Source organism: Misgurnus anguillicaudatus, chromosome 10 (assembly GCF_027580225.2).
Source record: "Misgurnus anguillicaudatus chromosome 10, ASM2758022v2, whole genome shotgun sequence".
Taxonomy (NCBI): domain Eukaryota; kingdom Metazoa; phylum Chordata; class Actinopteri; order Cypriniformes; family Cobitidae; genus Misgurnus; species Misgurnus anguillicaudatus.
In genome coordinates, this window is record NC_073346.2 from 41,897,433 (window position 1) to 41,924,985 (window position 27,553).

Here is a 27,553-nt window from a genome sequence, read left to right on the forward strand (position 1 = left end):
GTACAAAGATGTATTTTCTTGACGAGCAAAATGACCTAAGAAAATAAGTCTAGTTTTTAGACAAAAAAAACCTATAACATTTAAGTGAATTTGTGCTTAAAACAAGCAAAAACATTTGTTTACATTTTATGTTTAAAACTAGATTTATTTTCTTAGGTCATTTGCTCACCAAGAAAATACTTGTAAAATATTTCTACTGAAAACAAGACCAAAATTTTCATGACTTGAGACACAGGTTAATATTGTATTTCATGATCAAACTCTTGGTGTCATGACACTTGCGAGAGGATGAACTGATGAGTGATTTGTGTGTCGATCACATCCTACCGGGATTCGGCATGCGCTCCTGCTGTGGAAGCTGTAGAGAGATTTGGATGAGATCAGGAGAGAGGAGAGACGCCGGTTTACGACTCCCACTTAACCAACGGCTGGTGTGAAGATCTGTGGTATCAGACGGACCCTGAACCAGAGAAACCAGCTGCTCTTTCTGTCCCTCACAAACACCTGCACGTGCACACAAACACACACACAAAATAATCATTTAACACACACAAAAACATTCCTGTTGCAAAAATACAGGGGTTCAACTTCCAGGGAACCCCCATATTGATGAATGTATAGCACACACAGACAGACAAACACACGCACACGCACGCACACACACACACACACACACACACACACACACACACTGTACAACACACATAGCCTATTCTAAACTGAAGTAAATAAACATGCAAATAGTCATTCTGTTTATTCACAATCCTGTCACATAAAACTTGGATTTCATCTTTAAAATATTAAATATTGTTTCACATATAATATATAAACTACTAATATTATTAATATATTACTACTAATAAAATATTAATATTGATAACTGAATCAACTCAGTTAATAAATCTAGTATCAGTAAAAGACTTTGACGATTTATACTTCCTTAAAATGTCAAAGGATTGCAAAAAAAACTTCAATACATATATGTTGGTGCTAATATAAGCATTATTTTTAGTCTAGGTGACAAATTAACATAAAAATGTATAAAATAATTTTTGTTTTTAAGATTTAACCTCACATTTAAACATTTGGCGGAAACTTTTATCCAAAGTTACCTACAGTGGATCAGTATACTGTATGTGTTGACAGAGTTAAGCAAAAAACTTAATGCTCACTCCACCAGTTGTTTTCTTTTGCATTTAACAGAACCAAATGAAGTAAAGTCATGGACACTCACAGGTCATCATCAATACAAATCTCAATTTAGATGTGTAAGAGAAGGGCTCGTGTTAAAGAAACAGATGTGCACAGCTGCTCTTACCCGGCATCCTGGCACAAACTTTAACAGCTCCCAGAGTTCCAGAAACACACAGCAGCGACGGACGCTCACACACCTTTAACTCAACACGCTGAATACACAACTCCAGAACAGGAGCAGAGACCACTGACTTTACACCTGTGAAAACACACACACACACACACACACACACACACACACACACACACACACACACACACACACACATCAACCAACATATAAACACAGTAATATGCATGTTAACACGTCTGATCATTGTGCACACTGTAAAATGATTATTCTACAGAACGGGTTTTGTTTATCCAATAATCTGCTGACAGAAGTCACAATACAAAATCCACATTAAAAAAACATTCATTTTCACATCAGAGAAGTCATCTATACAGTATGTATGCGCGTGCGTGTGTGTGCGTGTGTTACAGGTGCAGAGGTGCATAAGCAAACAGCTCATGGTCACTGGGGTCACACACCCCATCAAACACCCTAAGGGCAAAGCCAACACACACATGTTCGTATCTATAAGACCACATAAACATATACACATAAAGACTTCTATTGTTTTATACACTGCAGGTTACAAATCTATAACCTAACCCTAACTCACACTGTAACATTAACAGAAAAGTTCTACATTTTCACAATGAAAAACATAAATCTACTAGATTTTGATTAAATATTTATCATATATTTTGTTTTTACAAATAATGATTTCCCAAAAGAAGGTTTTTGCCAAGTTCCGCTCACTTCTGGATACAAATTTGTCCCCAGAATAAAGATAAGTAGAAACACACACACACACACACACACACACACACACACACACACACACACACACACACACACACACACACACACACACACACACACTAACTCGACAATCTCATATCAGACAGATGTCATGGACACACACATTTCCACACAAGGGCAACCCAATTTATCAACACAAGGACACACACACACACACACACACACACACACACACACACACACACACACACACACACACACCTTACATGATACTGTCATTCACACACATGTAGATGTGGAACATCAGTCTGCATGGAAACACAAAAACACACAAGTGTGAACTGTACCTGGAGGTCTGTAGGCGTGGTTAATGAGAGCGTCGCTGATGCCGCTGCAGGCTCCTCCTTCCACAGCATACATCCAGCTGTGATACATACACTGAAGAAGCATCACCTGAGCACGAGTGAGCTGAACAGACACCTGCGGGAGCTCAAACATGCACTCATACAGAGCAACTGATGACTGTCTCCCCCTGAAAAAACAACAACAACAGAGAGATCTTAACTAACAACATCATCACAGTCAGTCAACAGACGGATTACAAAAAAACATTTTCTCCCAAGAGCACATCAGTCCTCCACTGCAGCTCTCCACCGATCCGAACTTCTCCTCAGTGCGTAACACATGAAAGCACGCTTCGAGTTTGGAAAAATTTGAGAAACTTCCTTCATAAAGCCCAGATGTCCACACAGGATCTCTGGAGCTCAGTAAGAGTGACTACTGGGTTTCTGGTGTCCTCTTTTATCAAAGCCCTTCTCCCTCGATTGTTTAGTTTGGCCGGGCGATGAACTTGAGTCTGGTTATGCCAAACTTCCTCAATTTGAAAATTCTGGAGCCCACAGTGCTCTTGGGAACCTTCAATGCAGCAGAAATGTTTTGTAGTTCTGTGCATACAACAATCGCTATAAAGACAGTTACTTTGACCTCATGACCTCTAAAGGGTATTCACACTCATCACATACTACAGCACTTCAATAAAGCAGCCATCCAGCAATTAAAACGTTCCTGTTGCAAACAGGTGAGCGAGGGAGAGAGCGAGAAAGATTGTAGTTTGACCATTTTTAAAGAGGGACATATCATGATTATTTCCATATTTACGTGTCAGTGCTTTTATCACCCTAGAAAATGTGATAAAGATCAACCCAGTAACTTTTTTTTTGGTTTTGGTAAACCATTCTCTGCGAGCATGTGAAAAAAAATAGCTCATTGACATTTGGTTCCCCTTGTGATGTCAGAAGGGGATCTTATTATAATAATACCGCCCCTTAATCTGCACTATCCAAACACAGCACTGCCAAAAGGACAGACAGTGACAACTTTAACATGTTATAATAAATGATCTGTGGGGTATTTTGAGCTAAAACTTTACATACGTACTCTGCGGACAACAAAGATTTATTTTACATCTTAAAAAAGTCTTGTTAAAAGTGATATCAGCAATGTATAAAACCCTAAACCGAATGATGTCAGCAATATGTCAATCAAGCAACCACAACTCCATTGATGTATAAGTGAGAAGGACCTGAGAGAAAGCAAACTCGTGACGATCACTTCTTTCCAAGCACATTAACATAACACTGACACAACTAGAGGATTCAAACTGCTTGTAGAAGTGAAGTGAGCTGTGAACCTGAGCACTCTTTGACTAACGGCAGCAGGTCTCTGATCAGCGCTGATAGAGAGAGAGAGAGAGACGCTCTTCTCATCACAGAACCTCTGTAACCACTTAACTGCTGTTCTCGCAACGCTCTCATCTTGGCTTTGTAGTGCTTCTGGGTGGTTTGGCGCGTAACGCCTGACAGCGGGTGGCTGACGTACTGCAGGGATGGCAGTCTCGGCAGATGAGGACGGGGTGAGAGGTCAGGGGTAGATGGGACTGCTGCTCAAGGACGAGTCGTGTTGGTGTGTAAGCTTCTCTATGAAAGGAGGTGCGATTTGCTTTATTTTTGGGGATTGGGAGGATTCAGCAAACACTACACCTCTGTTTTTAATAAATACAATTATCAAGCCTACAGACATCAGTGATTATCATGCTCACACTTCTTATCTCACAACTCATCAACCCACAACAGAATGATTCATATCCCAGAACTAACAAGAGAGAGAGAGAGAGAGAGAGAGAGAGAGAGAGAGACAGAGAGAGAGAGAGACAGAGAGAGAGAGAGAGACTCAGCAGTAGTAATGGCTTCTGCATAATTGGGCTCAAGTTTCATAGCACTGAAATCTGAGTAATTTGTGTGAATGTTAGGGTGCGCGTGTGTGTCTGTGTGTGCATGTGTGTGTGTCTGCATGTGTGTCTGTGTGTGCATGTCTGTGTGTGTGCGCGCGTATCTTTGGGTGCGTGTGTGTGTGTCTATGTGTGCATGTGCATGTCTGTGTGTGTGCGTATCTCTGTGTGTGTGCATGTGTTAATGTGTGTGTGTGTGCGTATCTTTGGGTGCGTGTGTGTGGGTGCATGTGTGGGTGCATGTGTGTGTGTCTGTGTGTGCATGTCTATGTGTGTGTATGCGTGTCTGTGCCTGTTTGTGTGTGTGTGTACAGCACTGGCTGTATTCAAAAAGGCCTTCAAGTTTTTCAAACTGTCATCAGGAATACAGTGAAACTTCACTCACTTTGAGTTACAGATGTGTTGTTTTTGTTCTTTGGAGATTTAAAAATGTATGAAAATCTCCTATTCACTTCGATCAATAGGTTGCTCAAGATTTGTAAAGTAATCAAGAGTGATGAAGTCACTCTAGTGTGTGTTGTCTGAATTCCTACTGGTCTTTTTAATGCAAACTGAATTGTGTTGGTCTTGATTGCTTGCGTGTATGAAATCACCTCTGCACAGTGTCTGTGTTGATGCAGCACTATGTTCACACACACCTGGGTCTTTAACGCTGTTTTCTCATATTGTCTTGCACACAGCGACCTGAAAATCCTGTTCACTTCAAACGTTTCTGAAGTTATCTAAGAGATCAGTGGAGAAACTGAAATGAACAGCAGCAGCAGCGTGTATGTGATGTGGCCTTGATCAGTGATGGTGGTGGAGTTCTGCTCTCCTCATGTGAGCGCTGTAACAGGTTTAGCAGACTGCACTGCTGCGTCTCATTACAGCTTCTCACACACACTTAAACCAGCTGATGGAATGAGCCGCCCGACCCGACAGACTCCAGGGACTTCTTTAAACGTAGGGTGATCGGTACCGTGTGAGACGCCTCACCTCCGGCCAACACACACATACACACACAACACAGACGCACACACACGCAGACACGCACACACAGACACACACACAAAGCATTAATGGCTCTCATTCACACACTCAGGCTAATAACAGGATATTTATTACCCTCCACTGATGCACTCATCTAAACTCTTTACCCACAAGAAAAGTCTCTCACCAGTATGCAGGCAAACAGAGCTGCTTCCCATAGAGAGCCGTACTGAAAGAAGGAATTATGGGAAGGAGCGGATGGAGTACCCCCTCTGAGTCAATTACAGTCAGACCAGCCTGAAGCTCAAAGACCTGAAACACAGAGAGACAGACGAACAAATGAAGAGACCCGTACAGACAGAGAGTCCGACAGACAAACAAAACCAGAACAGACAAGACAGAGAACATATGAATTTATTCAAACAGGTACACAGACGGATTCAGACCCACGGACAGAGACAGACAGAAAGCATGGCTTCATTCATATAGACAGCAATTGACCCTTCACCGCCTGGACGTTTGATTGACAGGCAGCCTGACCAATAATAACATTGATATTATTTTGAACCTTCAAAAATCTTTAACTCCATTTATCAGACATGTTTGAATGACGGCATAGGCGGCTGATAATATGTCTGATAATGTTTCATAAAAACCTTAGTTCTGTGGCCGTTTATAAGTGACAAGTTTAAGACTAGTCTTAAAAGTTAGTCATGAATTTTTTTCTTTAAGACTGATCATAACTGTTTTAAGTATGTTACATAGAAAGGTAAATTGGTCTAATTTAAATCCAAATAATAAGACTGATTAGCCTTAACTAATTGCTAGTTAGTCAGAATCACTCTTAAGACGCAGTCTTAATGTCACGGCTATGTTTATGCAAACGGTCACTGGTCTGATTATTCAGATCCCTCCAGTCTAACTTGTAAAAGTGTGGATTGTAACTGGGGTCATTTAACTGCTTTGAATTCTGCTTTGAGTTTTAAAGTGTATGCCACTTGAATGAAACCCTAAATACACAATGTAATCTAGTGTAAAAAGATACAGTCTGCCGTCTAAGAGAGGTTTTACACGATCACTGTTAGTGCACACCCGGGTCTGACTGACATCACAGTTCGATTCGTCTGGATGACGTGAACACTGTTTCGGGTGCGCACCCGCGAACCGCACCAAAGTCCGCCTGAAAGGGAGGTCCGGGGTACGGTTCGTTACTGAAATGAACGCAATCGTACTTAATAACGCTATGATTGTGAACTCAATGTCAATACTTTCTTAATAAGGGTTCATTTTATAATCAGGTGCCATTAAGAGACTGAGAAACACATTAAAAAGACAAGCTAAAAATATCAATAAAATAATAATATGACATTACATGGACAGTTTTTACAGTTAGGGTTACTAATGTACATCTATTTTGCAATATTACCATATTTGTCCATACTTCCTGTACTAAGATGTTTTTACTGTAAAGATGGTTTGTGTGTGTGTGTGTGTGTGTGTGTGTGTGTGTTTGTGTGTGTGTGTGTGTGTGTGTGCGTGCGTGCGTGCGTGCGTGCGTGCGTACCTTCAGGTAGCAGTGTGTGTAGCAGTTGTGTAGGAGTGTTTCTGATGGCTGGTTCAGGCTGCTGGCCGTGCGGTTCACTTCCTCTTCATACATGGGAGCAGAATGTTCAAATGTGACGCGCTCAAACTGCAGCTGCAGCGCAGGCAGAGGACGCAAGAGCTGAAACCGAGACGCAGACGTCTGTGCAGTCGACACCTAAACGAAACACACTCATTAAAAACACACACACGTGGAGTGTGACAAACATTAGTGTGTGCATCTGTATGTGTACCTTTTGTCCCAGTAAAGCAGGCAATAAGACATGCAGTAGATTGTATTCAGCCGCAGGAATTGTGATTCGAGCCCTCATCAGCGTGACACTCGTCTGACGGGTGGGAATGAACTCTTCTAGAGCCGAAACCGTCTCTGGCCCGACACTCACATGCTCCTCTACAACATCTGCAAGAGAGACGGACACTTGAGTCTAAAAAATTTTTTTGATGTGAAGTCAAGAGGTACAAGGCGAAATCTTCAGAGCGTTAATTTACCATATGTACAGTTTTTACTGTATATTTATATATATATCCTATATTTTCTCACAGACTCTAATTTATTGACCTTCACAGTTTCTTCATGTCTGATCTGATCTCTCATCAGGACCATACTAGAGTACTGACAACTTTTGCACTGTTAACACAAAGCGCTACCACTAATGGAGCTACACGAACAGCAGTCTGATGCTTTTTGTCTTTCTTGATTTTCCTTTTTTGATTTATCTCAACCGCTGGTGGGATCTTTTATTCTTGCATGTGTGGTGCTGATCATAACAACCGTGTACGTGTGTATCTTTACCAGGCTGCGGTTTGCAGTAAGGTTGGTACTCATGGTCAAGAGTGCACACAGCCATCTTCAAAATGCGATGGACGGCACTGCTGTGAAGCTGCAAGTCTAAAGGACCGATCACAATCTTCTTCTGCGATGTTTCCTGCATCCTTGGTGGATCGTCCTTACGCAGCGCAGCAAAGTCCTGCGGTCCCACGCACACTGAAATACAACAGCAAACGCCAATATATATTGTGCTCACTAACGCATGCATTTTCCTACATCTTTGCAGAAACACAACTGTTCACACATGCACACACGGGCACACAAAACTGTGTGTTTAATAAAAGTGGATTTCTGTGTGGAATGCTGGAGTCTCATTACTATGGATGGAGAAACAGAGAAAAGTGGAAAAAAAGGAAGAGTTTACGGGCTGCTCAAATTCCCTCCTGATTTGTGGAGATTAAAAGTGCAGCGAGTGATGTCACTTCCTCTTCCCATTTAGGCTGGCCTGGATTAAGCCTAATATCAAACATCTGGAAGCTCATAGCGCTGCTGAAGGACGCGGGGGGGAAATGAGCCGGATTTGAAGCATTAGAGGAGATCCGCACCTCAGCGCTGCGACTATTATGACAGACGGCACGCCACAGGTTTGAGTTTCGTTTATGTAGCGCTGACGCTGGTTCTGCAGCGCTCTGATGTGGACTGGGGTCGTGGGTTCGAGTCTCCGAGGGGAGATGCGCTTTGACTCATAAGACATTCCGATCTGAAAGTGTCATTTTAGATTCACTAAAAGAGCAACACTTCCACGCCTGAGAAATGGGTCTGAGTGCAAAAGCTAACAGTATCAGGGCTCCAGACTGCCACCAATTGGTGGCATTTTGGCACCAAAATTTGAGAGTGTGCCACTGAATTTTACATCCAGTCGCACATGTGCGAGCAGTAAATTTGACCTTTTTTTCTGATGTGACAGTGAATTTGAAACAGCACATTGTACTTTCTGCATCTATCATCAAAATATGTATTAGTAATACAGTGGACATTTGTAGAAATGTGATTATTTGGTTAGCATGTTGATTTACGGTGTGTGCCCCTAAATTTTTTGGTTGCACCCCTAAAATGTTCAGTTTGGGGCCACTGTGCTCCTAGTAAAAAAAGAGCCCTGAGTATCAATGTTTACGTTACATTTAGATAATTATCAGGAGTTGACACAGGGACAGAAACAGACAGACAGACAGACAGACAGTGAGGAGAGTGAGACAGATAAAGACAACATTACCTCTATTACTGCTGTTCTCCATCGTGTACAGATAATCCATGTAAAATGCGCCGTATCGCTGTAGACCTGCAGACTCTGTGTACGTCTCCTATGAACACAAACACAGACACACAACTGAACTGAACTGAACTGCTCCTGATTGGCAGTCGGAAAAAAGAAATGACCATATTAAAGCAAATATTGCCAAAAAGTGCAAATGGCCTTTTTCAGGAGCAATATTGCAAAATGTTAAAGAGTTACAGTAAAACGAAAAGAGCTTGGTAGAATGTGTCGGTGCTGAGGGATGCATCTCTGTATGTGTGTGAGAAGGCAAAAAAAAAACTAAACAATGGCCCATCGCTGAAATCATATCGCGTGGTGTCTAGTTAGGACAACAGTGTCATGAAGCATTCAAGCTCCGAGTTCAGAAGAATCTGTAGGAGATAAACAAAGGTCTCTGTTCAGGTGAGGAGCGCATGTCTGTGAGCAGGTGTCTCCATTCTGACAAACTAATAACTAAACGTCAGGGTTACATTCCACAAACATTCAACAAAACCTTCAGACCGACCGCTGCGATCAAGACAGCGTGCCTCGTACCTTATGAATGTTTCCATCCAAGATAAATTCTGCTCGAACTCCGTTGTTCTCAGGGCTGCGGTAGTCAAAGAGCGAGTTGGTCAGGTAGGTCAAGCCCTTCACGCTCAGAGTCTCCCCACAGCGGAAAAACACAGCGTCCTACAGAGACAACAATATCATGGTTAAGAATACGAGAACGAGGAGATATAGGATGTGTCATAAGTCATATTGTTTGTATAACCTCCTCTTTTCTGTTCATATTCTCTTCAAAATCTCGTACTCCCATTACGCCCTTCAGACAAACAGCACGGCAACCGACGACTCCCACTTGACAGTCAAAGAAAGGCTCGCCCATCATAAGAGCCTGAATGAGAGACACAGAGAAGATGAGAAGAGGAGAAGAAGAGCGTGATGAGGGCATTAGATGATTTGACCTCTGACCTCCACTGTAATGCCCTCCTGCTCCACACACAACACCTCTCGTGACTTCACCTTCTGTGGACTGTAGTAACTGCTCTCAGAACAGCTCTCTGTTAGCTATGGAGAGGACAGCATAGGTATATTATTATTGGCTAGTAGCTCTGGATAAATAAAGCAGGATGAGCAACGGTTTCTCAAAACAGCAAAATGTCACCATGTTTTCACCTTAAAGGTGACAGAAGCTTTGGTGCAGTAAAACCCGACGGACACTACAGGGTCCTTGTAGGAGTGCCGCAGAGGTCGCGCCGTGCCGCTCTCGTGCGATTCTGCGTACTCGTCGGACTCCCCTTCGTTCTCCTCGCCCGTGCTCACGATGGCCGGGACGAACGACCAAGCCCACGACACCCAGCCTTCATCTTCGACCTCATTCGGAAAGTACTGACCCGCGAGAGACGGATCTGAGCCGTCCACCGTGAGACCTGCAGGAGAGAAGAGGAGGTGATGTCACCGTGTTGGAATGTGTAATCGTCTCGGCAGGAAAACAATGTTCTCTGTGAGGTTCGGTTTCAGGATCTCCGCAGCTCGGCATGTGAATATTATGACATAGATTTTAATTAAATATGCCTCACATCTTTCTTTCCCAAGTTAATCCCTAAGATTTCCACATTTAACAGATATCAAGCCGTATGAAAAAAAGAGAGCGAGACAGTAAAAGCTATTGGCCAACAAGAAATCTAACAAACATAAACAAATCAAATGTGTGTCGCTTACTGGGGACGCTCTCTCGAAGCGAGCCGCTCTCTTCCACGTCGCCGTCTCGATGGATTCCCATCTCGCCGTAATACAGCGCAACGCCCAACTCCATGAGACGAATGAACATGGGCAACTGCTGATCTGTCACAGACAACTTCAAACTCTCCACCATTGTGTGAACCTCGACACAAACGCACAACATTAACACACACTGGTCTGTAAGTTCACATAAGCTAAAAAGTCTAAAGATGCTTTCTCTCTTACTTTAATGACGGCAGGGATTTTGGCATTAATGTTGTCGTAGGTGAAGTGAAGACGAGTCCTGAAGGAACATTTGTAGAGCAGCGGGTCCTGATAAAACTCAATCTTTCCACTCGCATTCCGCTTATCCAAGCACACCGTGCAGTCGGAAAAATTGATGACCTTCCTCAGGACAAGTTCAGGAGCTAATGAGAGAGATGAAGAAAATGAAGAACATATACGAGGTGTTACAAACCAAAGGCATTTTCATCTAAAAGCATGTTAACCCCTTTACACAACACCTCAACTCTCAGGCTTTCACTTGACCTGATGTCTAAAACCCTAAAACCCGACAGCCAACGCCACCAACACGGCCATTTCAATCCGACCCAGGTTAACCTTCTCGTCTCATTGTGTACAACACGGACATGGATTTCTGACTAAGTTCAGATGACTGGATCTTTGGGCCTGGAGGTAACATACACATGACAGGCTGTTATTAAACAAAGAGGCCAGATTTACTCTGATGTCCTGACGTCACCGTCAAGAAGAAATGCCTCTTTAGATCTTTCCGACTCTGCTGACTTGTTTGGGCTCTGATGTTTACATGCTGATTATTCTTCTGTCTTTTGCTCGCTTCACATCATCTGTCACAGATCGTATTAGTTCTGCTTTCCTTCACGACGGGTTACTCTCATTACAAGCACATTGTCGTTTCCACAAACCCTAAATCTCAAAGAGAAGATGTGAACTCACAGATGATGTCCATGAACGCCCGGTCCCACAGGTCGTCCACCGTGTAGCTCTCAGCAGACGTGATGTTGACCGAAAGCACAATGTCATCTTCCACGTACTTCAAAATTAAATTATTTACAACAATATTTACATTATTCACTACTCGACGAATAAGACTCTGGACATATCCTGCAAAAGAAAGAAACAAGCGTCATTTTATTCAGCAGCTATAGCTGTAAACATGTGGTTTAAACAAGCACTGACAGTAAAAAAGCAACTCTATCATTCTCAATGTTTGTGCGTGTGTGTCTGCGTGTGTGTGTGTGTGTTTGTTAACTGAGCTGCTCAGGACCAGAAGTTCCAGGTGAACAGCAAACATGGTAAGGTCATTATTGAAAAAAGCATCTAAGTACTGAAAATATTGCAAACTAGAGACTTTCAGCAATAAAATCTTAAAACATACAGCAATAAATCGTCATAACCGCAGGACCAATGGCTGAGCCCTGTTGAACAGTTGCAGTGCCACTTTAACTTATAAAACTTTAATGCTTCTGCCGTGTTGTCCAACCTAAATGTTTGTCTTCCTGTGCGAGTGACGCTGTGCGTTGTTCATGAGCTCTGGGGCGCCACTTAACATAATTTGACAATCTCATTACATGTGCACATGCAGGTGTAAAATGCATAAATGTTTAATAACACCATTGAGGGCTGATGCCTCACAGTTGCTGTACGATGACAGATTTCTCAATGTTACATCTGTAATGCAAAGGTTAGCCTGCATGCCACTCGCGTGTCAAACATTCTGATGTGTGTGTGTGTGTGTGTGTGTGCGTTCAAACCTAAAATCAGTCGCTGTTAGTGCTCTCTGGATCTAATTTAGCCAGCTGAGCTGCAACACTTTCCCTCCTTCAGCCCTTCATCTTACTCTCTATAAACTATTGCTTCAGCTGCACCTGTACCGCGGCCCGCCGGGACAAAAACTCCAGCCATAAAAGAGCTGGAAAAACCAACTGCTTTATGTGCTACACCAGCCAAGAGCTGCACCGGCCCACAGAAGGCATCAGCAGAGATCCGTTCAGGAGAAATACCCCATATTTAAAATAAAATGAGTCTGTCATTGTGAAGAGAAATACACTGCATATATTTTTACAGCCTATTTGACATTTGTGGTATTAAGACGAATCTTACGTCTTGAAACGTTCCTCATCTGAATGGAAGAAGAAATGGTAACATGTGTTTAATGCAGATAATTTTCCTTGAGTGAAAAAATATAAAAAAAGGCAGACAAGTGTGTGTGTGTGTGTGTGTGTGTGTGTGTGTGTGCGTGTGCGTGTGCGTGTGCCCCAATAACAACAAACATTGTGCTCTGATGGAGGTCTTTAAGAGAGGACTTCCAGATAAGAGCTATTAGTCAAGGAGGGGCTGCGGCCTTCAGAACATCACTCACCTGGGGGCAGGTCAGGGTCACTGGGGGCTTGTTGCACCCGTCGAGGTTTAGAGGCACTCTTCAAGCTCTCAGTGGTACTTTGATTGGTCGAGCTGGACGTACAACTTTCATTATCCTCCTGAAAAAAAAAGAACACACAGAAAAATACCATCACAACCTCACAAATACCATCTGCCATCATAGAGGAGAGGTTTGCACATTTCACAACAACTTCTGAGTTGAATAAATAAACTGAAAGTTGAGTGTAAATGCTGTGTGTGTGTGTGTGTGTGTGTGTGTGTGTGTGTGTGTGTGTGTGTGTGTGTGTGTGTGTGTGTGTGTGTGTGTGTGTGTGTGTGTGTGTGTGTGTGTGTGTGTGTGTGTGTGTGTGTGTGTGTGTGTGTGTGTGTGTGTGTGTGTGTGTGTGTGTGTGTGTGTGTTGCTGAAGGTACTGCACAGATGCATTGGGGAATAAACAGCTCGAAAGGTTTGTTTCTCATTTATTGCACCAGCCTGTCGAATGTTTGTGATGAAAGATACGGTGAAGACACGGACGAAACAATCAAACAAGCACAGCGTCGAGGTCAAGAACAAACATTCTGTCCACAGATCAGTTTAACCCACACAACGCTTTCACAGAGCTTTATAGAGCCATCACTGATAACAGCCACTGATTTACTAGAGAAAATTTACTTTATTACATCAGTAACAACCCGTTTCACAACAAACACCACCCAGTAAGGCTCTTATATTAGACTTCAGGAGCCATCGTGACCTTTAACTTTAGACTGACATCACATACGCTGAGAGTTAAACACATTTACACAGTGAGTTTACTTATTGTGCAGCATAGACATCTTTGCTGATTATAACCATTACAATTATCCGGCATAGACAGGCAGTAAAATTGTGCTCATTATTATTATTATTATTATTATTGAGTCATGCAGCCCTACTGTGTTGTACCCGTGTGGTCAAACAGACATAAGAGGATGAAATGAGAGGAAGGGAGAGTTTCTGTATTCAAAATCAGATATCTAAACACTCATGGGTGATTCTCGCCAAATTAGACTTATGAGGTGTCATGAAACATTTTGATAAAAAGTAAATGCAAAGAAAATAAAATCAAAATAAGAAGCATATAGTTACAAACATCTCTTCATGTCTTATTTGAACATGATTTCAAATGACATCATACAAACAAATTTTTCCCCCACATTTAAGGGGGAAATTTTCATTACCGCAATGTGTCCATGACTGGATTTTGGTTCTTTGATTGACATGGAAATATTTATAATTAAAAAAAACTAAAAAATAAAAAGCTTCAGTGCATGTTATACTATAAACATTTACAGTAAAGAAACATGTGGTATTTGGTGATCATTGGTAACTGTAGAGACAATAATAAGGAATATAAAATGTGTCCAAGAAAAAAAATTCTCATCCTCCGCAACAACTTTCAATCTTTGTTTAAGCCCTCAAGGAACTAACATTTTCAAAAAAATTGTTGGAAGGGACATAATTGACTGTGACACTCAAGATGGCTACCAGGTAAGCAGTTCTTATTTTTTCTCTCCAGGTAAAAGTTAACATTTTGTTTGTCATAGTACCTAGACAATTTTTTAGTTCTCATTACCGAAACATGAGTTTGTAAATACATATATTTAATGTAATATCGTGTTGCGGTAATGATCATTTTTGATAATGATAATCTAAAAAATTTTAATAATTCTATAGGAAATATGTTTTAAATCCTCTAAAAATAATAGTTCTAGTACGTTCAGAACTTAATCTTAAATGTGCAAAAAAAAATGGCTTCAATGGCCTTTAAAAATCTTCACCCATTTGCATTAATCTTTGTATAATTAGAACCCCAGTCATGTTTTTAAATGGTCATGCATCCTTTTCTCAGTTTTCGCTGAGACAGGAGAAATACAGATTTCAGTGTTGCACTTCCTTCTTTCAATGATGTAAAAATCATCATTTTGCATGATTGAAAGAAGAAAGTCCAATATCTTTGTTGAGGGAGTGAGACTACAAACACCCCTTTTTTCGATCAAATAGGCACCAAATTCTAAATGTATGTTACTTTCGACTACAAATATGACGCACTTTCAATAAAGATTAATGTTTCTACGGGTGAAATGCTCCTTTAAGTCTGGATTTTGTAAGAATCACCCTCATAAAGTATAACACTTGAACATTAGACAGCAAATGTCAACACACACACACACACACACACACACACACACACACACACACACACACACACAGGTATTCACATTTAAATCAATGAATTTAAAAGAGTGTGAGAATGTTTGCACACCGTCATATTCAGCCAAGCAGTGTGTGTACCCGTTAACATCTAAGCAGACACAACTTCATTCTATGCAACCACAGAACACAGATCAGATCCAGCACATACACAAACACACAACATAATCTCACACGGTGAACACATGAATATATACACATGTATGTGTCACACACAAACAGAGAGAGAGATGGGTACTCCGGTTCTCCCATGTGTTTCTGGTTTAAGGTTATTCTAGTCCGAGATTTACCAGCGTATAATTTGTTTAAACGTCATTTGTCATTTTCCAAAACTTCTTTCTAAACTAGATGTGACGTCGTGAAAGCCATCGCGACAAATAAGTGCTTGGGGTTTAAATGTCCATCATGACCACCCGCACGAACACAACATACGCTACCATTTCCAGCGTCAGAAACACGCAGACGTGCGGTAGCTGCAGCACTGGGTGACATTACCGCAGTGAAACCACCATGTGTTACAAATCTATTCTGCAGAAGCCAACATAACCGGCTCTAATTGACTTCCCTTCAAAATGTGTTTGTAAGTGGCCAGCTGGTCTCTGAAACTTCAGAACGCCTCCTCCGCTGCTTCAGATCATATAAACATGATGGAATGCATGAATGTCTAAACACCTTTATCTGAGTTACATACAAATCTCTATGAACTCCATCTGGCACAGACAACAATATTTTTCTCATCTGGTCCCTCAGTTTGTAGAAATGTGTAAACAGCAAATGAAGGTTTAAGAGTGACTGCACCACAGGCTTTTAAAGCGTAATGTCTGTACTTTCACTAAAACATGAAAATTCTTCATTCATTGACTGAGCTGAAAATGCTAAAGCTGCTCTTTCTTCCTATGGGGCTTTCACACTTGAAATAGTTAACCCCGGGTTAATCTAAACCCCAGGTTAACAAAATCATGGGTTATGTGTTTCACGTTGTTCATACTTAACCAGAGAATAGCCCTGGATATTCTTAATCTGATGTTTCACACTGCCCATTTCTAAACCCTAGGCTAACGTTTTCATTCGCATATTTGCTGTATCAACAATCTAGATTGGATAAAAAGCAATGTCAAACTGAGTGAATTAAAATAGTGCGCTGCCTTTTTAAATAATCACTTGTCTCACACTTTCGAATCAGTGACAGAACAGGTAGCAACATAAATCTCTCCTGTTTTTTTTACTCTAATTCAGGTGTTTTCAGTACACAGATGGTGATATGAAGTACGTGCTCTTCAGTGTCTGATTGGCTGTCTGGTGCGAAGCATCGAGTCATAACATTATAACCTTGCTATGTTTCACACTGCATGTGTTTGGCACCGCAACGTGGAGTTAACCCCAGACGAGCATAACCCTGGGTTAATTTCAGGGATAACCCTGCTTGTTATTTACAAGTGTGAAACGCTCCTTAACCTAGGACTAAAAGCAGGGTATAGAAGGAAGATAACCCAGGGTTAAGCGCAGTGTGAAAAGCCCTAAAGTGTCGTTTGCTCCATACAAACATTGCTTTAAAGGCGGAGTGCACAATGTTTGAAAGCCAATGTTGATATTTGAAATCACCTAAACAAACACGCCCCTACCCCAATAGAATCTGGACCTTCTTTTAAAACCCCCCCCCCACACATACGCAACCCGGCAAGGATGTCGGTTAGTAGACACGCCCCTTACTGCTGATTGGCTATAAGTGTGTTTTGGTAGTCGGCCTGACTCCCTTTTCCAAAACGTTTTTCAAACATTGTGCACTCCGCCTTTAAGAGACGTACGGCCGGAGTAAAAGTGAATGACGTTTCTGTGCCGTTGATGTTAATTAAATTATGATTGTGTTTTACTCTGCATAGATGCTGTAGTGTAGCTTTACTAAATATTATTTGGAGTCCCAGAAAAGCCTGATTTTTCTCATCCTCATTCCCGTGTTGTCATTGAGAAACAGGCGTGACCGCACGATGGCTGAACAGAAGTGAAGTTGCCTCAATGCGAAATCAGTGAGTCGATGGTTCAAAGGCCAGTTTTGTGACTGAAGGCCCCTTATAATAAAAAATGGTTTCACAAAAGGTTTCAAAGCACCATAAGATTCACGTCTAAAATATAATTAAAACAAAGTCATGGGTTAATTAAATGAGTCGGACCTTTTGTCTTAGTGAACATCACATATAAATCACTGTGTGACTGACCGTAGCTGCGTCTCTGAGTTTGAGGATGCACTCCATGGTGTTGATGGTGATGACGACGGCCTCCGAGCTCAATTTGGTCCAGGGCACGTGGATGCGCAGCTCGTGAATGTGACCGCTGAGAAACGTGAAGGGCAGCTTGAGTTCCTACAAACACAAAAAAATCTGTCAGATTGAACCAAAGATGACAGCAACTTGAAAAGATGAACAGCAAACGCCTGTTGAATTTACAGGAAACTTTACTATGTTGTTATATTTTCAACCCTAAAACTATCAAATAAATTCTAGAAATATATTTTTTTGGAAGTTCAAACAAAAAATCCGATAAATCAAAACTTCATTTTTGACCAACTACAGGGCTCAACATAAAGGACTGCCCGGTGGCCCGGGGCAAGCTTGAGAGACATTCGGGCAGTAAAAAGTATTGTGACTTGCCCGATCGTGCCAGCGCGTCACCCTCAGTCACTAAAACATATTTTCATCAATGACATATTTAATTTTTAACATCTTGGAAGCAGACATTTACTTGGGTAAAACACGATGAAAGAAATGATGCAATATTTTGCACAGTTTGCTGTCAGTTTATAGGTAAAAGAGAAATCTTGGGAGCCTTTTTCGTTGGAACATGTCTGTCGAATATGTATACAATTATATTTGACTTTTGAATTATTATTTTTAGATATGTGACAGACACTGACATTTTTATATTGGGGCCAATGAAAATTTTGGCAGGTCAAGTGAAAACCTTTTACCTTCCTCAATAAATACGTACTTATGATTTAATTTTTCTATACCATTTCTCTGGTATACTTACTAACACCACAATTAAATAGGAATTCACAAAATACTTGTGTAACTGTATTTACACAAGTGATGCTGTTCAAAACTTTACATTCCCCATGATTCCTTCTGTATAGCTTTATAGATATGCAGTGACTGTGTGTATGTGTCCCTGATTGGCAGAAACCAAAAAATATATTCTTTAAAATGCTTGTAAAAGTTTGTCCAATGCTGCAGAATGGTTTCAGAATAATGACATTGTATCTGTGAATATACGCGTTTATCATAACATGATGAAACTCAATAATAATAATAATACTATTAACTAAAACAGACACGAGAACAAACACAAGTGTGTTTTATACAAAGATGTTCACTGAACAGATTTATAACTCACATCTTACGAAACATGAGCATCTATTGATCTCGGATATGTTGATATTGTTCATTGACTGTCATGTCTGCTCTCTCACCTGCTCCAGGACGTCCAGTCTCAGGTCCAGTTTGCTCAGCACCACGTCGCCGCCCCATAATGACAGCTGCAGGTCCGACGGCTTCAGGTTCTTTATGTATCGGTTCACATAACTCATCAAAAGAGGAGTAACATACGACTCTAACATCTTGACGTGTCTTTACAAACTGCGTAAACTCCCAGTCAGTCCGTCCGTCATACAACTGCAGTACCTTCGTCAGAACGCCTCACCTGGGTCATGACTGATTGGCAGAACACTGAACCCAGAACAGGTGAATAACACAGAACGGCTGACGTTTATCTGAAGGATTTCAGACTGTAGAAACTCTCAAGAAACAGCCGACTGGACTGTGCTGTTAAATCACAGGAAAATATAATGCTGCTCATGAAACTTAGCTGCTGACAAGTTTATCTAGATATAACACGTATCGCACAATGACACACAAAATCACACACAGCTTCATAATACGAGTCGCGCTGCTGCACACACAAAATCACAAACAGTCGCCATTACTTCCGCATACACAACAGCACTTCCGCCTGCGCGGGACACGTCACTACCGGCGGCGAGCTGTCAAGAAGTTGCTCGTTAACACCAACACTGGTTTTCCGATAGTGCTTTATCAGACAGCACTGATCTGGAAGCTGCTCTAAAATGAATTAAATGATCGATTGTTTATTAAACTGCTTAACAGTGCGTGCACTTGTGCAGATGCCTTAAAAATGGACAAGCAAGCACATTAATAAAACACACTGATAATCATAATAATGATCAATCACAATACGCCTACTATATACGAGTACAATATTTTTAAACAACGATAATTATTTGTCTAATAATTACAATTAATATAAAACTCGTATTTCAAAATATACTAATGGAAGCCTTTACGTCATTAAACCATGACAATGCACTAAAAATGTATTAAACACTGACTGTACACTTATCATTATTATTAGACATAAAACTAAATATTATTCAATATTATTAAACACACCAATGATAGCATCATCTTCACTGATAATATATACACAGCTGTCGAAGACGGTAGAAGTATTTATAATATACATTTATTTGTAGCAAAGTGTCAACCCCACAAAAAAAATTCCACGGTGAAATTTCTGAATTACGTAATATTTATGTGTTTATTTTCCTGACTGTCAAGTGCGCATTGGCTGCACAATGCACCACAATTGTATCTCTCTGTTCATGTGTGTGTGTGTGTGTGTGTGTGTGTGTGTGTGTGTGTGTGTGTGTGTGTGTGTGTGTGTGTGTGTGTGTGTGTGTGTGTGTGTGTGTGTGTGTGTGTGTGTGTGTGTGTGTGTGTGTGTGTGTGTGTGTTTGTGTGTGTGTGTGAGTGTGTGTATGCAGTGCACGTGCTAAAGTCTAATATTGTTTGTTCTACTTTTGTAAGATTTGACTTGAATAATAAATGAAAGTATTTTCATTGGAATCATATCCATTTTGACCGATCGGTTTAGTGGTTATTTATTGCATTTATATGTAATTGAGTTGTTTCATTTATAAAACAGAATTAAAAAGCATTAAATAAAAAACTAAACTTGGAGGATTTTGTTTGATTAAAAATAGACAAAATAATGTAGTTATGTTTATATTTCAGTGTGCATGTCTGTGCGTGTGTGCATTTTAATGGTCACAGCTTAGATCAATTTAGGAAAAACCTCAGAGCTATTTTAATTTTATTATGATCGTAAATTCGTAATTATTTAAATTTATTACTATTATTATTGTTGTTGCTTTAATAATATTTCAGCAAAGCTATAGACAATATTGCCGTTTTTAAGAATTCCTGAGCAGGTAAATAGATCACATTGTCTGTTTAAATAAATTCACATTTAAAAAATACATTTTTACATGATTACATATTTTATTACTTAGGTTATACGCGTACATTTATATGTAAACTTACTAAACCGAATTTCAGTCAGTAATTTAAAAACAACTATACGTTCTTCGTTTTATTTCAATTAAAAATGGCGTCAAGAAATGTTTTATGTTTTACTAAACGTGTTTAAAAAAAGACCTCCATATAGCCTACCGCGTGTTTTTCCTTATTAATTAATCATAGTATTTTACCTTGTCTAAATGTTGGCTATAATTTACATTGAGCGCCGCCTAAATACGCCCTAACCACACTCCTAATAGTATTATTATATAGCGATAAAATAAACTTAAAAAATATCAATCATATAACTGTAATATTAATGGGAGTAATATATTTACGTTTGCAGCAGCTTAATGCGAGGATTCAAAATAGAAGAAAAAATATTGAATAAAAAAACAAAGGAAAATGTTGGCAACAAAACTCCAGTCACGTGTACTCACACAGTTTTATTACAGATGTTGACCACTTCACCTCACTCATATTGTATCGGTTTCGGGTGCAACATATATTTTATTAATAATCTTCTCATTTCGATGCTGTGAGGAGATCAGCCCAATCTGGTTTATTTATACACTTCATTTTCCAAGAGGTGAACACAGATGTTTGAAACGACTTTGAGTTAAAATGCAACCAACAAACAAACAAAAAAATGACAATAAAGACATTATATACATTCATAGAGTTCATAGAGTCTGTTTGTGTGCAATCTTGTCCCTTTTGTTGATGCCTCCTTATTTCTTGCCCATGAAACGTAGTCATGTATAAGAGGGTTTGCTGTGTGTTTGTTTATTAGAAGTCCTGTTGCGGTGTGTGTGTCAAACTGTGGCGTCGCAGGTCACAGTTGCGTCGAAACACCTTGCCGCAGCGGCCGCAGGAGAAAGGCTTGAGGTCTGTATGGGTGAGAAGGTGAGTTTTCAGGTTACTTCTTTGATTAAAGGTTCTTCCGCATGTGGGACATTTGTGAGGAGATTCCTGTTTAGATTTAAAGCAAGCAAATGATTATTACCTTCAGTTTTACATCAAATATATATATTAACTGTACGCTAACGATTCTGAGGCCCAGTAAGAGCGCAAATGAAAGCGTTCCGGATCTAAACACAGTAGCTCAATTAACCACAGGTCACGTGCATAAACTCCAGCAGCCACGAAACGACACGAACATCACGATTAAAAGATGAGAAATGTTTGCGTGTGTTTAACGAAGAAAAATACAAACCTGCATATGCAACGTTTTATGAACAGCCAGCGTTCGCGACTGACAAAATCCCTTGCCGCATTCTTGACATTTGAACGGTTTCTCCTTGGAGTGAATGTATCTGAAAAACACACGATAATGAATGATGTTAGATGCAGTTATGTCTCATCATCATCATCATCATCATCATCATCATCATCATCACCATCATAATAATAATAATCCGTCTAATTAAAAGTCTCATCAAAACGTATCAGAAAAGCGCGCAAACTTAAACATGACGCGGCAGCACATCTAATGACTGACATGACGCGGTGTGGTATTAAAGTGATGTAGGTCACCTGTGGTCTCTCAGGTGGTCTTGTCTCCTGAAGGCCTTCTGACAGATGTCGCAGGTGTACGGCCGCTCGTCCGTGTGCGTGCGCTCGTGGATCAACAGATTGTAGGACTTTGTGAAATGTCTCCCACAAAACTTGCAAATAAATTCCTTTTTGGTTTTGGACGGGAGTCTCCCGCGCGTGGGCTTTCTGTCCGGAGAGAGTTTGCTCAGCTCGGCGCTCAGTTTGGAGATCTCACCGGGTTTCGGCGGATCTTCCTGCGTCGCCGCGACTGCGAGGTTGGCGAAGTCAAATCTGGGTCTGTCCTTGTGAAGCGCGGGAATGACGCGCGCCACGGATCCGTGTTTGTGGTGAAAAAGGTGCGCGGCGAAAGGAAGAGCCGCGGGAAACGGAAAGCGGGGGTCCACGAGGCCTTGAACTTGAGGGTAACCCACAGTCCAGGGGTTCATGTGCATGGTTTGAATCGAACCAATCCCGTACAGCCCCTGCAGATGATCCACGGCCGCGGGGAAAGCGTTGACCGCCTGCAGGAACGAGTAGTTCAGCTGCAGGGACGGGTGAAGTGGGACCGGGGCCGGTAGCGCTTTACTGCCCATATCTGAACCAAACACCAGCAGAACCCTGTGAAAACACAGCAGTTTGAAACACTCGGAACTCAAACAAACGATTTTTACTTGTAGTAATAATAATAATACGCTTTATTTTAATAATGAAAAGAAAACTGGCTCTATTATCCGCCGTTTTAGAAAATAGGCTATATAAGAGATAGACATAAGCTATTTTTCTCTTTTTAACCTGTGCTTTTTATTTAGTCGACACGTAAAAAATGCTTAGTTGTTAAGTGAAATAATATCTATACACAAAAACGAAAAACGACGTTTTTAAGCAGAACGTGGCTGAATGAATGAATCTAAAGCAAATCGTTTAAAATAATTTGCCTTTCACAGGAGGCTTCATGATTGTCTCTAAAACAGGCCAAATATTAAACTTCGCTTTAGTCTCTGAAGGACACGGAGATGTCCAGCCTTTAATAAAAGACTGACTCTTTTAAGAGTAGCAAAAAAAGTTTGACAGTTTCACAGACATTTTTATCAATATTACGAACACTTTAATTTAGATGTATCAAGATCATTTTGAGTTTGTCAATTGTTTAAAAAAAATTGCACACTGCTCCTGATGAATTGCAAGAAAAACTTAATGGCACTTCGCAAAGCGCAAGAATAAAGCATACTGCATGTAATCCGATTATTATTTTATTTTTGCTCTTAGATTAATGGTTTAGCATAACCGTCTACATAATTGTTAGCACTTTAACATTTAAAATGTTGCCTCTGTTTAGCCTTTGATTTGTATCATCATTGAGTCGAATGTCCTGCAAGAGTTTAATGACATTAAATCAAGTGAATCTCTCACCCCAGAAACACGATGCCAAAGGTCGCAGTTTCACCGTAAATCCACAAAGAACGTCAAACTTCAGCAGAAATTCATATGTCACAGTTTAAACACGGTAAAGTTTATCAAGCTGGGTCAGGTTTGTACTTCAGAGTCTGCGGATCAACATTGGACCTTCACATGGAAAAGTTCTTGTTCTTGTTCGGTCGGCGGAGCTTCACACGGCTCGACCCGCCCCTCCACATCACCCTCTCAATCTGTGTTTATTTGTGTTTGACGGCACACTTACACTTACATTACTGCACTCACTCAGCTCTCTACTGGAAACACACTCAATTCATCAGAACAAAATGCATTTGGAATCGAAATGCTTTTGACGAGCCATTATTATTTAGCACATATCGTCATGTGTTTCACACAAATCTACTGACGTGTGTCATATCAGTTCAACTCCCTTAAAACTGCATTTAAAAAACCTTTGAAAGCAAAATTCGCTTCAAAACATTTAAAGTTTAAAAGCTACTCAAAATATGTCAAATAAAGCATCGCTTCGTATAGCCTAATTATAATGATTTTCTACACGTTTATAAATAAAAGATTGGGGGGAATCCACTACAGTTTATTTAAACCTATCTATCTACTGATTATTTTTCTGATATATATATATATACACATACATATATTATAGTTAAAATTATAATGACGTTCTTTACTGTAGAGATTAACACTAATATTAACCTTATATACTGTTAATTCGGGTACAGGAGTTTGTTAAAGACAGGGAAGACGTTATGAAGAATAAAGTAAATATCAGTTAACATTATTATTAATGAATGCCTCTGATTATTTATGAATCGCACTAACTTGACGTTGTTTATCTGAGCATTATTCATTCATTTGTTGTTTCAGCGCTGTGTATTTTGAATGAGTGAAGTGCGCCGTCTATCGGTAATAAAGACTCTGGCCGTTTCTCAATCTGAAGGCTGCAGCCTCCGGAGGACACATATGCAGGATGCATACGTCATCAAGACTGGTTTATTTAAGTTAACTGAGCATTACGCAAGTCATAATAAGCACAACAATTTACGATTAACTAAGAATAATAGTCAACTTTATAATTGTTATTGTTCTGAAATATGACATAAAATGCGACCAGCGGAGGCTGCAGCCTTCTGATTAAGAAATGGCCTATAACCCTCTCTGTGTCTAATCCTGCTCCTGAAAGGTCTCTGTCCTGCTCCAACACTTATTTAACACACCTGATCCAGCTAACCAAGATCTCTCTTTAGGTATACTAGAAACTTCCTAGTGATGAGGCAAGTTTGAGCTATAGAGGCCCTCCAGGGCTGAGTTTGGACACCTCTGCTCTAACCATACATTATAATAAACCACACATACACATAAACAAAATGTGCTCTTGTGTAGCTCAGTGGTGCATTGCGTTAGCCGTGCAAAAGTCATGGGTTCAAACCCAGGGAACACCTAACCCTCACTTTGCATCTGCCAAAATGAAAAAAATAAAATAAAATAACAACAATAAATGTAATCCTATAACTCTAAACTATAACCCAATAACCTTATAACCTTTTACCAAAACACTAAAACCACATGACAGAACTGAAGGGATGTCCAAGAAACGCAAACATGCATTTGTTTTCATTACAGGTGATGTCAGGTAAAGTGTTTATAGTTATTATGAAGAGTTCTCAGACATCTGAAGATGTTTAAATCCTGAGAATTCACCAAAGCTTGTTAAACTTGATCTAGAAAGAGAGTAAATTAAGACAAATGAAACAAAAACATCAATTCTTTGAACCTTCAGGAAATGCACGGTTACTAAAAATCAAAAAGTCTCATTTTGTAAAAAGATTCAGTGTTAAATCAATTTTAAGCTTTTATTTAAATTTTAAATATAAAAAAAATGAGACCCACAGTTTTATTTCTGATATTTAAAAGGTTTAATGGGATTATGTTGTCATTAGACTGCATGTTGTAATCTCACAAATAAATGAATAAAGGGAAATCAAATTTATAATCACCACAAAACTTCAAGAATTGCACAAACCACACGTTTACAAATGGGAAACATCATCCTTTCTGCTTTAAATAAAATGTGTTGGATTTATTTATTCATTAAAATAATAATAAAATAATGAAAGCAGAAGTAATTACTTTAAAGGAAAAAGCAAAACTAAAAGGAGGCTACAGTGTGAAAACTTTTTTTACTTCAGATATTGTAGTTGAGTTTAATTTTAGATGTATTATGCATATCGAGTTGTGTCAGCTGTCCTCTGATCAGTAATTCCCACTAATTGGTCTGTCATGAGGGCAGATATCTGTGTGTCTGGACACACTTATAATAACCTCTCTTACACACATACACAGACACACACACATATACTGTAATGGCCGCCCCAAACAATTACACACAAGTTATGCACGCAGCCCCACAAACAGACACAACGGTCAGCCGAGCAGCTGTTCACACACACAAAAAAACACACACACACACAGAAATGGGACTGTTGATCCTACCACTGAGTTGTTGTCCTTTATTGATATCTAAATCTGTCTTGGGATTTTAAGCATGAGGAAGTGCTAAAGAACTCTCATGTCCTCTTAGAACGACAGCTTGTTCAAAAAGCCCGGATGAGAGACAGATTTGATCGGTTTACTTGACCGACGTAGCAGTCGGAAACAAGACTAAACAATAGAAGCTGATATTTACCTGCAGAGAAGAATGTGGAGGTGCAGAGCAGCAGCTTTTCCTCGAGGTTGAGTGAGATGGAGCCGTACGGTAAGACAGGATGTCAGTCGTGATGGTGGTACGTTCAGCGTATCTGCTGTGGTTACGCAGCCCCCCTTTGCTCTCATCCTGCCCCTGTGCTCAAAAACACCCCAAATGTGACATTTAAGGTACACCGACAGTACTGTTGACAGGAACATCTACGAAAACCTTCAACTCAAGAGACATCTGATCCGACAACATTTCCTAAAGCTATCGCTAGATTTGAACATCTTTCAACAATCACTAACAGCCCTAAAACAAGCATCTTTGATCATATAGCTCATGTTAGGAATCAACATTATCAACTTAATCATCTAAGAAGTATTTCATCCTAAACTTTACTTCTGTCCTGTTCCTAAAATGATTTTTGATGTTATGCGGATTGTGAGGTTCAGCATGTAAATGCTGATATGAATGAATCCGGCAGGCTTGCATCAAACCAACATCATGAGTGAATGAATAAAGGCATCTCTGATGTTTGAAGCGTTTCACCTCACTTTAGTTCTGCAGACTGCAGAGAACATAATAGCACTTTTGATGTGTCTGCGCAGTCATATATCTGATGCAGAGGAGGGGACATCTTATTACTGTGAACTATTTGTGGTGAAATCAAGTTTTTATTGTTGTTTATATGTCTATCTGGTGTTTTTAATTTAAAAAACATCAGGTGATGTGAAACGGACATAATGCCTCTTTGACGGAGACCACTGTAAAACTTCAGCTGCTACAACGAAGATACAGCAATGGCCGACTCACTCACGGCTGTCTCTCTGTGAATACGAGCAGATTGTAACCACTGCTGGGCGGGGCTTTATTCACCAATAACAACATCAACAGCAGAATCTCACAATCCACCTGTTTCAACACACTGGTTTTGCAAATTATTTCAAAAGGAATGAGCTGTGGACACATACTGGTGTTTTAACACATTATAAATTAGATAATAGGACCCCTTTAACATCAGTGCTGCATATTGCGAGGGGACTATAAGTTCGAGATATTATGTATGAATACTGCTGCAGCTCTACTTCTATTACACATGCAGTGTAAATGCTATAACCTGTTAACATCAGCACAACTCACGTATGCATTCAGCTACGTGTATG

The 27,553-nt window shown here is 40.2% G+C and overlaps 2 protein-coding genes across 7 annotated transcripts in view; both read right to left on the reverse strand.

The window, feature by feature from the left end:
• LOC129448956 (intermembrane lipid transfer protein VPS13B) overlaps positions 1-19,379 on the reverse strand; it is a 78,135-nt gene extending 58,756 nt beyond the window's left edge. Inside the window, exons 1-18 of one of the 4 annotated variants that reach the window (XM_073872660.1) lie at positions 18,829-19,369; positions 17,579-17,722; positions 13,113-13,230; positions 11,687-11,854; positions 10,955-11,136; positions 10,709-10,871; positions 10,163-10,416; positions 9,959-10,054; positions 9,759-9,881; positions 9,539-9,676; positions 8,963-9,050; positions 7,714-7,905; positions 7,154-7,320; positions 6,883-7,077; positions 5,506-5,630; positions 2,410-2,594; positions 1,319-1,453; positions 328-504 (exon numbers count right to left, since the gene is read on the reverse strand). In XM_073872660.1, coding sequence (XP_073728761.1) covers positions 328-504; positions 1,319-1,453; positions 2,410-2,594; positions 5,506-5,630; positions 6,883-7,077; positions 7,154-7,320; positions 7,714-7,905; positions 8,963-9,050; positions 9,539-9,676; positions 9,759-9,881; positions 9,959-10,054; positions 10,163-10,416; positions 10,709-10,871; positions 10,955-11,136; positions 11,687-11,854; positions 13,113-13,230; positions 17,579-17,722; positions 18,829-18,975 — 2,797 coding nt within the window. In that variant the 5' untranslated portion in view covers positions 18,976-19,369. Of the gene's footprint in view, positions 1-327; positions 505-1,318; positions 1,454-2,409; positions 2,595-5,505; positions 5,631-6,882; positions 7,078-7,153; positions 7,321-7,713; positions 7,906-8,962; positions 9,051-9,538; positions 9,677-9,758; positions 9,882-9,958; positions 10,055-10,162; positions 10,417-10,708; positions 10,872-10,954; positions 11,137-11,686; positions 11,855-13,112; positions 13,231-17,578; positions 17,723-18,828 lie in introns of all 4 variants that reach the window. The other 3 variants (XM_073872659.1, XM_073872661.1, XM_055211690.2) reach the window with 3 other exon arrangements.
• Positions 19,380-21,210: 1,831 nt separating this feature from the next.
• Positions 21,211-26,722, reverse strand: osr2 (odd-skipped related transciption factor 2). 3 transcript variants are annotated; one of them, XM_055212039.2, is made up of 4 exons: positions 26,388-26,722; positions 22,271-22,888; positions 21,951-22,050; positions 21,211-21,624 (listed from the first exon to the last, which is right to left on the reverse strand). In XM_055212039.2, exons 1-4 carry the CDS (start codon positions 26,603-26,605, stop codon positions 21,550-21,552), a joined length of 1,011 nt encoding a protein of 336 aa, XP_055068014.1. In that variant the 5' UTR covers positions 26,606-26,722; the 3' UTR covers positions 21,211-21,549. The 3 variants fall into 3 exon arrangements, with proteins under 3 accessions (XP_055068014.1, XP_055068013.1, XP_055068015.1); XM_055212038.2 differs by having other exon boundaries at positions 21,211-21,706; positions 26,388-26,721; XM_055212040.2 differs by lacking the exon at positions 26,388-26,722 and adding an exon at positions 23,681-23,933 and having other exon boundaries at positions 21,211-21,706.
• Positions 26,723-27,553: the final 831 nt, after the last annotated feature.

What these genes read in the sequence shown, in the direction of transcription:
- osr2 (XM_055212038.2), bottom strand. Translation starts at nt 26,605, where the DNA reads ATGTTCCTGTCAACAGTACTGTCGGTGTACCTTAAATGTCACATTTGG. An exon ending in CTCCACATTCTTCTCTGCAG is followed by an intron (nt 22,889 to 26,387) that starts GTAAATATCAGC and finishes GTGTTTTCACAG; the next exon opens with GGTTCTGCTGGTGTTTGGTT. An exon ending in GACCACCTGAGAGACCACAG is followed by an intron (nt 22,051 to 22,270) that starts GTGACCTACATC and finishes TGTGTTTTTCAG; the next exon opens with ATACATTCACTCCAAGGAGA.